The sequence below is a fragment of the Dipodomys merriami genome, unplaced genomic scaffold (genome assembly GCF_024711535.1).
Source record: "Dipodomys merriami isolate MVZ:Mamm:240054 unplaced genomic scaffold, mDipMer1.0.p SCAF_2, whole genome shotgun sequence".
Lineage (NCBI taxonomy): Eukaryota > Metazoa > Chordata > Mammalia > Rodentia > Heteromyidae > Dipodomys > Dipodomys merriami.
Window position 1 is genome coordinate 67,809,837 of NW_027203381.1, and position 12,876 is coordinate 67,822,712.

General features: G+C 48.9%; 1 protein-coding gene across 1 annotated transcript in view; it reads right to left on the reverse strand.

Annotated features, from left to right (window-relative positions):
• Nucleotides 1-4,717: 4,717 nt before the first annotated feature.
• Xxylt1 (xyloside xylosyltransferase 1) overlaps nt 4,718-12,876 on the reverse strand; it is a 158,643-nt gene continuing 150,484 nt past the window's right edge. The window contains exon 4 of the mRNA XM_070029875.1: nt 4,718-6,208. Within this exon, the coding sequence (XP_069885976.1) occupies nt 5,812-6,208 (397 nt within the window). The 3' untranslated portion in view covers nt 4,718-5,811. The remainder of the gene's footprint in view (nt 6,209-12,876) is intronic.

A 12,876-nucleotide genomic window follows, 5' to 3' on the forward strand; every position in this document is an offset into this window, starting at 1 on the left:
CATCCTCTGTCCTTCCTTCTCTGTGTCCCTCTTACCTTCACAAAGACAGATAAGCAAATAAACACAACAAAAAGAAAACAAAAGGAAAACCTCTTGTTTCCATTTCCTGGAGTTCATTTCAATAGATTCTATTTTATATGATCAGAGGCACATAGCCATTGCATTGTGCTTTGTGCTCCTCCCCTAAGGGTGACCTTCTTTGGTCCAGTGAGGGCACTTTCATTATGCATTTGACATTACCATGTTTGAACTCAGGGCCTTATGCTTGTTCAGCTGGCCCTCTACTACTTGAGCCATGCCACTTGGTACCTGAACACAGGAGTAGAAAGTAAATGTTTTCTACTGGGGCTGGTGTGGAAGCAAGGGACAGTGGCTAAAAAGCGGGGGCAGCTCAGAGTTTTCTGTGTTCCCCAGGTGTCATCCATGTAAACCCTGGCCCCTAGGGCCATCAGTAGCACCCAAGGCATGGAGCCCAGTCTGGGAACACAAACACTAGCCCATTTGGTCCTTAATCCTCACAGGCCATGGGCTAGGAAGACAATGGAGGCTAGCTGTCCCCAATAGGGGAGGGAGGAATGCTGTGGGATCATGGTATGCTTGGGTACCAGGGAGACATCCCCAGCCAAGAATTTCAAAGCATGTGGGGGTGGCAGGAGGGTTTGGGGAGCCCTTGAAGGGAGGCTGGGCCAGGGAAGAGAAGTAGGAAGGGAAGAGTCACAGAGGACACAGAAACCAGCATGGCTAGGTGGAAGAACTATCACTGCTTTCTGATTAGAGAATTTCCCCTAAAAGGTGGGCAAGACGAGATGGATCCAAGTTTGCTATGAAGCTGCCTGCTCATGGCCATGAGCAAATGCTTACATTTTTCTAAGCAGGTGTTCACTTAGCTTTGGAAGACTATCCACATTCCTGACACTGTCTGCCACCTGAACAGAAGAGATTACCTACATCCCCCACAGCACACCTGCCAAGAATGGAAACTGTAAACACCAAGTCAGAATGCTCAGCCCTCAGCTGGGAAGAGCAGAGCCTGGCTTAGCCAAGCACTTTATAGCTCTCCAGTGTGATCCTAACATGTGTATCGATGCACAGGACATGTAAACACAAGCAGACGTGTGTATAGAAAGTGGGGGAGCTCTTGCTGGTGTGGATGGGGAGGGGATGGCTACTAAGTCTGCAAGTGGTACTCCTGGGCCAAAAATGGATATACCTACAACTGTGTCATCCAGTGGATTTGCTCCTAGATCTATAACACAAAGAACTTACCAGGACCACAGGAGAGTGAACAAGGATGTGACACAGGGCAAGCTCAGGCAGAAGCTATGTGGGTATCTATGTCTGAGCAGAGGTGGGAAATGAGGGCGAGGTGGTGGGGTGGATCATTCCCAGGTAGTTCTTAAAGACACTGCTGAATAGGGACAGAAAAAGCAGGACTAGAAGAGAGAGAGGCAGAGCTGCCTAAATTAAAGCATACTGTGTCACATTGTAGGAACTCAGATATACAGGAAGTAAGTTGTAACGCTTGTTGGAAGGATGGGTGGATATGGTAATTAAAGGGAATGCATAAAGGCAAAGAGGTTGTATAGAGAACAGTGTTGCCATGGGTGGTCATGAATTGAGAGGTGTCATGAACTTGCTCCTTACCAGGACCCAGATACGCTTCTAGACTCCTGAGTCACACACCAGTAGCACAGGTCTGCGGGATCCAGGGAAGGGCTGGAGCAATCCCTGCACCTCAAGAAGGAGGCTGGAGAGAAGAGGAAGGCCTCAAAGGTGTGCAGTGCCCCTTCGGCTCTAAGGGTTTATGGCCTCCAGCAGGTCTGCTGAGTATAGGTGCAGTTGAAGCCCTTTTACCCTTCAGAATGGGGGTCTGGGTGGAGATGCCCTTGGGACTGAGCCTGCCTCCATCCTGACAGCCAATACTGAAATCTAGAAGAGTCTTTGTGTCCTGTGCAAGCTCCCCAGGGAGTTGTTGGGAAGGTCTGCTTAGCATGCTCCGCAGGGCAACTCTTCCTGGTCCCTCTGGCTGGGACTGGGGTCTCGGTGCTCCCACAGATGTGACCTGATGCTGTGATCATCTGTAAAGCAGCTCTGCCTGCAAGGCCCCCTGGGAGCTGGGCACATACAGAGCCAAAAGCTGACAAATTTCATGTTCTACCAACTGAGGTAGCCAGGCAGTGACAGAGGCTGACAAGTTTCATTGGTAAAGCTGCCAAGGAGCTGTAAAAGCAGAGGGGCTGGAGCTCAATTCACTCCTAATTTCCAATCATCTTCCACAATTTGCATCCCTACTTTGCCTTTCCAACCTCAGGGCCTTCCCAAATAATAATCCAGCCAGGAAATATTTAAAAATGAGTAGATGGGCCTTCAGTCAGAGCTGACACTAGTCATAGCTGTACTTACCTCTGGTGTGATCTAGGTAGGAGCCACAGAACACACACACTGCTCTGCTGCATTAATGAAATGCTATTTATTGTTGGGAACACGGTAGTTGGTTTGGCTTGACACACATAGAAGAATAAATCTTGTCAACAACAAGCCCCCAAGCCTTCCCAAGGCCATTATCACTTGTGGAGTGGATATTGTACATGCACAAAAGATGAGTGTCCGAGAAATGAAAACAGGGTTCGGAGCTGCTATTATTGGATTACTTTTATTTAAAAGAACAAGGGCATCGATTGGGAAAGGCAAGGGCTCAGAGCCTACTTAGCCAACATTATGTTTTTCTATGGTTGATGTCAAGCATAGCCAATCAGGAACTGTGAAATGACCAACGTGATACTTACCTGTAATTGCAGAGGAGTGTGATTAAAAATGCATTTTGCTGCCAGGCAGAGCGGCACATGCTTGCAATCATGCTAGCACTCAGGAGACAGAGTCAGGAGAACAGAGTGTTCAGGCTAGCCTGTGCTACATAGTGAGATCTTGTCTCAGAAACATGTCTAGGATTTATTGTGTATTTTATTATAAAGTTATTTGTGATGGAAAATACTGACTTAAATATAGGTGAATAATTGTGTGTGTGTGTGTGTGTGTGTGTGTGTGTGTGTGTGTGTGTGTGTGTGTGTATGGTATGTGCTGGTACTAGAGCTTGAATTCAGGGCCCTGGGTGCTATCCTTAACATTTTCTGCTCACAGCTAGCATTCTACCACTCAGGACACACCTCCACTTCTCAATTTTTGCTAGTTGAGTCTCACAGATTTTCCTATCTGAGCTGGCTTTGGACCAACATTCAGATCTCAGCCTCCTGAGTAGCTAGAAGTATAGGCACAAGCCACTGATGCCAGCATAATTTATTTTACAACACAGAAATGTTCTCTTGCAGACTTCTGTTCTACTTGCTTATATGGGCACAATCAACTGTGAAGATTTCCTGAAGCCAGCACAGTACTACACACCCGATTGTGTTTACATGACATTGATTATAACAAGGCCCCAATCAGGAACCAGCACTGCAAGATATGTCAGAATCATGCTCAAGAGAAAGCACCAAAACCCACAGCTAACTTTGTCAGTGAAGCTGGATTTCCTGTTGATTTGCTGTTGGCTGTGGGTGGTGAGGTCAAGGCCTCTGTGACAGACATGGGGGAGGTCCTGAGGGGGTGATCACAAAAGTAAATAGAACTGCTTGCTTGTAATAAAAGCCATGTAAAGTACTGGGGGCGGGGTGGGAGATGCTGTGGCGCTTTCCCTCATTTTTTGATTGGTTTATTGTTTCCCTTTGCAATACCAAAGACACTCACTCACTCATAGCTTTAGAAATACTTTACTGAAAATTAGTGCAGAAAAAGTCCCTTAGTTAATTTGAGTCTAAAATTTCCTAGCCTTCATTCCAGTTTTTTTTCCCTCACTGAAATAATTTTTGTTTAATTTGTTGTTTGAAATGTGGTTTCTTAGGTACTGAATCAATGAAATACAGCCTAACAGGACTGCTCTCCCCTCTTACTTGGTAGATACATATGGATTTTATGTATATGTCTAGTTTTATGTACACAAATGACACTCATGTATAATTTCAAAATCAAGTTAGGCTAAATCACACGATCTTTTGTTTTTCCTCCTTTACTCAATAGCATACTCTAAGAGTTTCCTGGGGCACTGCATATTTCATTATATGGCTGCAGCATACATTATGTTTCTACTTTCCTATTCAACGTTTTAAATTTCTTCCAGGATTACTTTATATTATTGTATTGTATTTTGCATTATTTGTAGTTTTTAACTGTTTACCCCCCACCCGCCTCTTTCTCACTCTCATTTCCTTACCATCAATAAGAATGGACTGACCTTGCTGAGGTTTTCATAAGTATACCGAGTGTACATAAACCTCATACACAACAGGCATTCAATAACTGGTAGCTATGAGTAGAAAACCAAGTAACTAAGAGAATAGACTTGTTCTCCTCCCTCCCCGACAGAGACCTGGTGTGAGGTGTGGTTTGGTGCACTTCATCAGGGCATGGTATGGCTGGGGAATCTGGACTAAAGAATACAAGAAGGGATGGGGTTGCTTTTGCTCCCAGGAGCATATGGTCCAATATCTAGAATGCAATGAATTCTCCAGTTCAAGCAGAGTAGACCATCACCTCCTCCCTGCACACTCTTGCCATCTTCAGACACCAGACACGGGGAGTCCTGCAGCAAACACACCTCACTGATTATAGTCTCCTCATTCACAACCTCTGAAAACTGTGATCAGACAGCAAACACCATGAATCATTGTATTTGCAAAGATTGTTTATTAGCTGTCTTTATGAAATGGAAAAAGGAAATGCAATTAAGACAAAGTAAGAGGAAAATGCCAAAACGTTCCTCTCATGGACTAGGGGAAGCTCAATCTCTGCAGTGTCACAGAACCTGACACTCACTTCCACTAAGGGGCAGGCTCTGGCATGCTCCATAGGAAAGTAGGAGGATGATTTTTATTTATTAATTTTTTAATGAAGAGACTGGAATGATTATAAGCCCACAGGGCTCACCCTTTCCAAGCCCACATGGTTGTACTTGTAGACTGCTGGTCTCCTCGAGTAATGAGTCTCCCCGGGTCAGAGGATGAACTGCATGTTCTTGAAGTGGCCAATCTCTGTCCTTGGCTGGTGGATTTGATTTCTTAGCATAGCCAGGTTACTTGGAGTTGGTCTGCATGGATAAGAGAAAATGAGTTTCTGTGATGTAATTGGGAGATAAAACTGAGAATGTTCCAACAAAGAGGGTGTTGTGTGAGCCCCAGTTGACTCTGGAGCCTCTCCCCAAAGAGCGGGTAATCGTGAAGCCTGCACCAAGCAATGTGATCACTGCAAGAGGTGGTGCACAGCCTCCTGGGAAAAGATGTGCTCCATCAGGGTTGATGCCGTGGAAGGAAGGTCTGCACCTGGACACTTACACTTCAAGCTATTTGTTACAACCCTGGCTCATTCAGTAAGAGCTCACAGAGAGCTGGAGCAGTACTGTTTGCTCTTCCTCACAAAACAGAAGCCTATCAATTTGAGGGAAGAAGAGCTAGTTTTTAAAGGATTTTATTCTTTAAGGGTAAGGGCACCATTTTCTCTCCCGCCTTCTCTTCAACTGCTGTTTCCACACCCTCCAGAAGATGTATATGTATTTGTCCTTCAAGAAGCCTGGAGCTCTGGAGGGAAAGTTCCTGAGCAGCAGCAATGCATAGGCCCCAGGACAGAGACCAGCCAGGTGGGGGATGTGCAGTGCTTGAATTCCAAAGTCCTTGGAGCCTTGCAGTCTCTGACCCCGAGGTCTCTCTGGAGACCCCTCTCTTCCCCAGGTCCACAGGCCCTAGGAAGGCAGGTGAGCACTGGCTAGTCCTCCGGGATTGGGGTGTTGCAGTTCCCGTGGTAGATCTTCACGTGGCCCTCACAGCGGAAGTAGGCCTCAAAGACGTTGCTGTAGCCATGGTCCCTCCACCAGGTGCAGAGTTGGCGATTCCAGGTGCAGTCCAGCACGTGGAAGAGCTCCGGGTGCTCCATGCCGATCATGGTGAAGAAGTCCTGGTCACCAAGGTGGCCACGGAAGTGGTACTTCTCGGCCAGCTGCTGCACCCTGGAGGGCTCCAGCAGGCGGCTGTAGAGAGGGGACTGGCGCATGGCTTCCAGGCTCAGCAGCATCACCCCACTGTTGAAGCCAGGCAGCCCCTCAGGTGGAGGGTCCCCAACTCTGGTGTTGGGGTTCTCATGGCGGAACTGCCAGAACGTGTGTCTGAAAAGGAAGAGAGATCAGCATTAGTCAAGGATGGGCTGAAGCCATTGCCAGTCCCACCTCAGAACCGTCTTCACCTCTGCCTCACAGCAGCAAAAACAAATGCATTCCCAGGTTCTGAATACATCACCCCCACCCCCCAGCAGGATGAACCTGGGTCCCCGGACTCAAAGCCCCATATTCTTTCCCAACCTCTCCTACTTCCAGATGAGGCTATGATGACAACAATGTCAGCAGCCTCATCCTAGCCAAGATTCCTAGAGACTTAGGATAGGCCAGACCCTGGACTGGTGTTTTTTTAATCCTCACAATGACCCAAGAGAGGAGTACTATATGGGATGACACAGCAGCTAAAAAAAATGATGCACAGGGAGGTTATGTAATTTGTCCAAAGTCACACAGCCACACAGCCACACAGTCACACAGCAGGGACTAGACTCAGGCATCTGACACCAAGGTTCACATTCTTCAGATAGCAATACTGTAAGTAGAACTTTCTGCCCTAGTTTGTCTGTGATCTTGAAGAAGAGGGGGAAAGGGAGGGAAAACAATCTGAAATGTGGCTGGGGAAGACACGGGAAGCTCAATTTAATCCACTTTCTGCCTCAGAACAAACCACATTTACTGAGAAACCAAGCCTAGCATTTCTGTGGTACTGGGAAGGGCTGGGACTTGAGCCAGCTCTGGGCACATACCTAGGAGTGAGACTGAAAACAGCTGTGGAGAGCCAAGAGAGATTTTGCTGTTTAGGAGGGGATGTGACCTCAACTTCACTTCCTCTTTATCAGAAGTAGAAATCCAATTTCCTGGGCACCAGTGGTTCACACCTGTAGCCCTAGGTCTTCAGGAGGCTGAGATCTGGAGGACTGAGGTTTTAATCCAGATACAGCAGAAAAGTATGAAAGACTCTGTCTTCCAAATAATCAGCAAAAAGCCAGCTGGAGCATGGCTCAAGAGGTAGAATGCCAGCTGAGCCAGCAAGCCAAGCAAATGTGAGGCCCTGAGTTCAAACCCCACTACAGCCCAAATTAAAAAGAAATTCAATGGAGGTTAAAGGATGTGAAGGCCAGAGATCCTCCATTCAAATGCTTCCCTTTAGAGGAGGAGGGTGACATGGTCAGAGAGCTAGTCCCTGTGTTCTCCACCACCTCAGTTAGCCTTAAGGTCTTGTATCTGCAAGAGGTCAGAGTATTTCTACACGTATAACCACAGGCTAAGGCCCAGCAGCAGTGCAGGAGGCAGGGGGCAGGGTGCCCTGGTGCCTTAGGGTAGAACACACATGGTCACTACACAGACCTGCTTCCCAGGCTGGAAATGTCACCCTCTGGCCTCTCCTAGAGAGCCTTTCCCAACCAGTCAGATGACAGGATCTATATGGTAAAGTACAAGGCGCAGTGGGAACCAAACCAGAGCCTGGGCTCAGGAGCCCTGTGGCAGCTCTGTCCTCCAGTCCCAGCACTTGCTCCGAGTGAGGGAATAAACAAATCTTCCCTGTGGTTTCACATATCACAAAGGAAGCGGAGCATTTGATGCTGTGAGGGAATGCGCACCCCGGGGACACTTACAGAACACAGAAGAGCTCACTGAGTGCAGCCCAGATCTGGCTGTGTGAATAGGGCGGGGCTCTGCCGCCTGTTTGCTGATCACAACCTTTGCAAACATAAATAAATAAATAAATAAACTTCTAGATCAAACCGAGATGCTGTGGTCTGTCCCGCCCAGTGCGATCGCCAGGGTTGGGATGCAGGTGGTAACAATTATTTTCCCCTCCTTCTTCTGAGTGACTAATTTCAAGTTGCAAACCAGCTATGATTCTACCAGACTGGTGTCACCACATTTAGTAGAGGGAGATCCTCTGATTGGGAGAGCAGGTGCAGATCCACCAAGTACCTGATTTCTACCTTCAAGGGTAAGGATGGAGGAGGGAGCAAGGAATCCGCGACCCAGATGGGAGAGTTAAGCTCACCCCCATCTCTCCAGCCCATTGCTTCCCTTCTTCCTCATACAGGGCCCAGAGGAACCAGCCAGCAGGAGAACACGCTGTCAAGGCACCTCTTCAGGACCATACTGGGAGCTGGGCTGGGAGGACTCAGGAAGGAGGCAGTGACCAGCAAGGGAAGATGGAAGGTGAGTGCAGGTGACTTGCATGGTCTCTGATGATGGGTGGAGCCGGAATGCAGGACATTGGGCTGCCTCCACTGTGCCTGCGGTTTCACTGGAACACTCGAGAGCACAGAGAAGACACTCAAAAAGGGTGTTTGGGAAGCAGACAAACCATTCTCAGTCTTGGCACCATTGCCAACCTCCAGCCAGGATTGGAAGACTCCCCCAGAATCTTCCCCTTCTGTGACAGAGTGACCGAAGAGTGGCCTGCCACTGATCTTGCTGGGCGAGAGAGAGACAGAGACAGAGAGAGACAGAGAGAGACACACACACACTAAGGACAGAACATCCTCAGGTGGACACTGTAACCCAGGTGGCTCTGGGAACATAATGCCCAGCACCACCACTTAGTCAGAGGCATCTCATAACAGAAAGAACCAGGGCTGGGGAGCAGCATATTGTGATGTGAGAGCAGGAAATTGGAAATGCACGTCTCCCAGTATATCCTCTGAAGCAGAAACAGCCTGACAAGGAACTGATGATTTTCCAAGCACAAAATGACCTGTAGGGTGCCCTGTTCAAAGTGCTCCTTCTGTCCCTAATGAGTCTGGGAAAGAGAAAGCACAGGTTGGGGAATGGCCGGTTCTCTGGCCTCCCAGGCAGGTGGTTCTCTGGGAGGAGCCACATGGCTTTGGCTACAGAGAATGACACTGGGGAAGAGAGAATTGTGGCGGTATGCTGGGCTATTAGGTGAGCCTTCTTTTCTCCATGCCCTCCCCTACTCCCTAACACAAAGCAGCACAACTGGAGAGCTTCACCACCAGAAACGCAAACCCTGATGGTTGGGGGTGGGGTGGGGATGGGGAGCACGAGTAGGAAGTGCCATAGCCCCCTCTGTGGGCTGTGGGGAAGAATCTGCTCTTTGTCACCGCTCTAGCTTCTGGTGGCATCTTTGGCTCCTGGTAGAGGCATCACCCCAACACCCAAAGGTCTTACCTTTCTTGGCCACCCTCCCTATGTGCAGGTCTCTGAGCCCACATTCCCCTTTTTGTGAACTCACTTGACACAAATGGATTATGAGTCACTCAGCTTTATTATATAACCCTACCTCAACTAATTAAATCTATGATGACCCTGTTCCCAAGAAAGGCCACATTTGCAGTACTCAGGACCAGGGTTTTAGCATATAGTTGGGGGGGGGGACACAATGCCTCTCCTAACAGCAGCCGCAAGGATGGAGGAAAGCACTGCAGTTCATCATCACCCCAATTTCCCTGTACACAGGCCCTGAGGGTACTAGTGGGGTACTTCCTGCCCTTGCTGCTCCCAATGGGCAGAGAATGTGTCACAATGGTCCATGGGGCCTTGTCCAGGAGAGTAGTAAAATGAAGCAGAAATAGGTGACAGAAGAAGAGAACACAAAAGGATTCAGATATGTGAGTGCAGGAAGCAGCCTGGGCCAGCCAGTGGGGAGATGTCTGAAGCTTAAGCAAAAACATCTCATCATTGTGAGACACACAGGACATAAAAGGACCCCTGGGCTGAAAGAAGAACCAGAGGGCTGATCACCTAACAAAGCACTTACTGGGCCAAAAGAGAGGAGAAGAAGTAGAGCATCCTTCACTTCACTGGAGTCTAACAGGGAGATAAGACCTTGTATGGTTTTGCTCACAGTGGCAATCATAAGCTGGGGAGGGGGCATCTGCCCTGGAGTCTGGACTCAAGGGACAGGTATGGGGGAACCAAACCCCAGGGTTTGGATCTCTGGCAGCAACCTGGGGATGGAGGGTCACTGTTCCACAGGGATGCAGGGAGGGTCTAGGAGCAGTCTGGGTATACAGACTGTACCCAGGAGGCTTGGGCTGTTATGACAGGAAGGCTCATAGTGTAAATATCCCTCCCTGCCTGACCAGCTCTCCCCAGGTGTGGCACTTCAGTGACCAGCCCTGGTGCACCCAGACAGCTGCCTGGAGTTTCTGTTTCAACACAGCTTCCGGCTCCAGGAGGTGGGCATGATATAGGTGACCTACTTTGTCTGTCGGGTTAGGCTATGACCTAACAATCTCCACTAGTCCCCAGAAACTGGCATGGTGCCTTCTAAAGGACAGCCTCATGGGTAAGGCCTCTCACCTGCCATGAGGTGACCCTCTAAATACCCACAGTCCATCTCTTCTCAGAGCCTTCTGGAAGGGCATTGAAGCCTGGGGCTTCAACACAGCACGGCATAGCCCAGCTCCATCCCATCTCTCAGGAGGTACACAGGGCTGGCCTTCACCAAAGCTGCAGGTCTCATCCCATGCACTAGGGGTAGACTCATCTCCTAATTGGTTGTTCCCTGAGTCCCTTTGCCTGAGTATCTCCACCCTACATCTTTTGTCCAATGGGTAGGGACTGGAGAACCCACCATCATTGAACCCACAAAAAGCTGCAGAGCACAGTCAGCTGCAGCTGGGCTAGACTCTGGGAGGGCTGCATGGAAAAGCCCTGCAGAGGGATGAGGGGCAGCTGGGACACCACAGAGAGTTTGGGGCCAATAATAGCAATGCTAAGGAAAAGGGTACATCCTATGCAATCCTGAGTAGGTGTCAGTGAGCATGGAAAAGCCCTGCATATGGCTGATGCACAGGTCAAAGGAGAGAGGACACAGCTCTGGAGAGCTCTGACATTTACTGACTAGAAGAAGAGGATCAGGGAAAATGTAAGGTCTTGGAGGACCCCAGCCACCTGTCTCCTACACAGACAACCTGTGTGCTGGCACTGACTCATGCCATCAGCTCTTTGCTGCTATGGGGATCCTGGAGGAGTCATAGGGCCACACAAGCCTTTTAGCTGGACTTTCAGACCCAGTCTAGGAGCCTTCAGCCTTCCTTATTCTCCTTCCTCATCCAATAGGTCTTTTGAAGGTCTAGGCCTCCACTCCCTGAATGAACCTAGTCCTATTGATATCAACTGTGCATCTTAAATTTTAAAGAAGGTTTATTTTAGCCTCATTGGTGGTTCTACTTTCTGGCAGTCTCAAGATGTTACAGAATAGCAGGTTGACATGTGTGCATGCCAACTGCCTACTCTGCCTCTCCTCAAACTCTGATGGGGACAGAATGACACTCCAGGAAGCACTGTGCATCGCAGTACCTCTTCTAAGTAGACACCAATCCTATGGTGTTTTTCAAACCAGCCTTCTTCCCCATCCCTCCATCCTCCACGGCTGCCTCCCCCCTGAGCATACCCCTGCACCTACAGTCCAGCTTTGAGTGTGTTCTCCTGCCCAGCATCAAATTATCTTTCTTTCTGCACATCTTCCCTTGGCATCTTTCTTCTCCTCACCTTGACCACAGGTCATTTGAAGCCCATGCCCATTTGAGCCACACACTCCCAGAGGTGCTTGGATCCAGTAACCAGGAACTGAGTCAGATCTCTCTGTGGTATCAGCACCTGCCCTTGTCCCCTGGAACCTGCTTGTTGGGTCCCCCCAGACTCTTCAGTCCACATGTCATCATTTCCTGGATGGGCAGAGTCTCCTGGATCCTCCAGCCCCTTCTGCAGTAGAAACAACCCCCAGCACCTCATCCATCACACGCTGAGAACTGAACAGAGTGGAGAGCTGTGGAGGGTCAGAACTCAGTAGTATGTAGGAAGTGACAGTGACCTTTGGGAAAAGTGGTGACAGAGTTCAGAAAGCATGACACATTGTACTGGGGCGGGGTAGGCGTGAAATGCAACTTCAGAGAGGCTTGTGTGGGCCTGTGAACTAACTAAAAACTGGACATCCAGGGTCCCCTCCTGCCTTTTGCATCTGTGTTCTTAGAATCGGAGCCATTCCCTGCTGCAGACACTTCACAATCACCCTGGGCTCCAGGAAGAACAGGATTAACTAGTAAGCATCTGGTGACAAAAGGCAAATTGACTCTCAAACAGGCTGTGCCATCTTACCATCTTGAAGAAAACAACCAGAAGCTATACACCATCCCAACAAGCCTCCAAAGTCAAAGACAGCTAATGGTGAACCAGGCCATACCTGTGACCTGGGACAATTTTAACTATGCACTTCTTTCTCATCCCCTGCCCCCAGGTCTCACTACTTAACTTGCATCAACATTCCCTGGTAGCTTTTCAGAAATACAGCTTCCAAACAGGAGCCTGCATTTTAATGAGAGTCCAGGGGAACCCATTGCATTGTACAATGGGCATCAGGGAAGGGAGCCCCATGACAGTTCCTGCTGTGCCTTGCTCTCCTCCTGAGAAACAGGAGATCCCCAGTGTTTGTGTCAGTGTGCCCATCATCTTTTTTATCTTGATCAAGACCTGTGCCACAGATATATGCAGCTCTCTTGTGATGTCACACATTTTGCCATGGCCAGGCTATGCTGTGATCAGATGAATCCCTGTACCCTCTAGCTCCTGGTGTGGAACAGCCTCTGGGCACTGATGTGGAAGGACTGAGTTTAACTGGAGACACAAGATTAAATTCCACACATACCTCTTTTCACCCCTTCCTGCCACCTTAGTCCACACCCACTGTCTACTGTCCAGCCTGGAAATGACCCACCATATTTCTCCTTGTGACC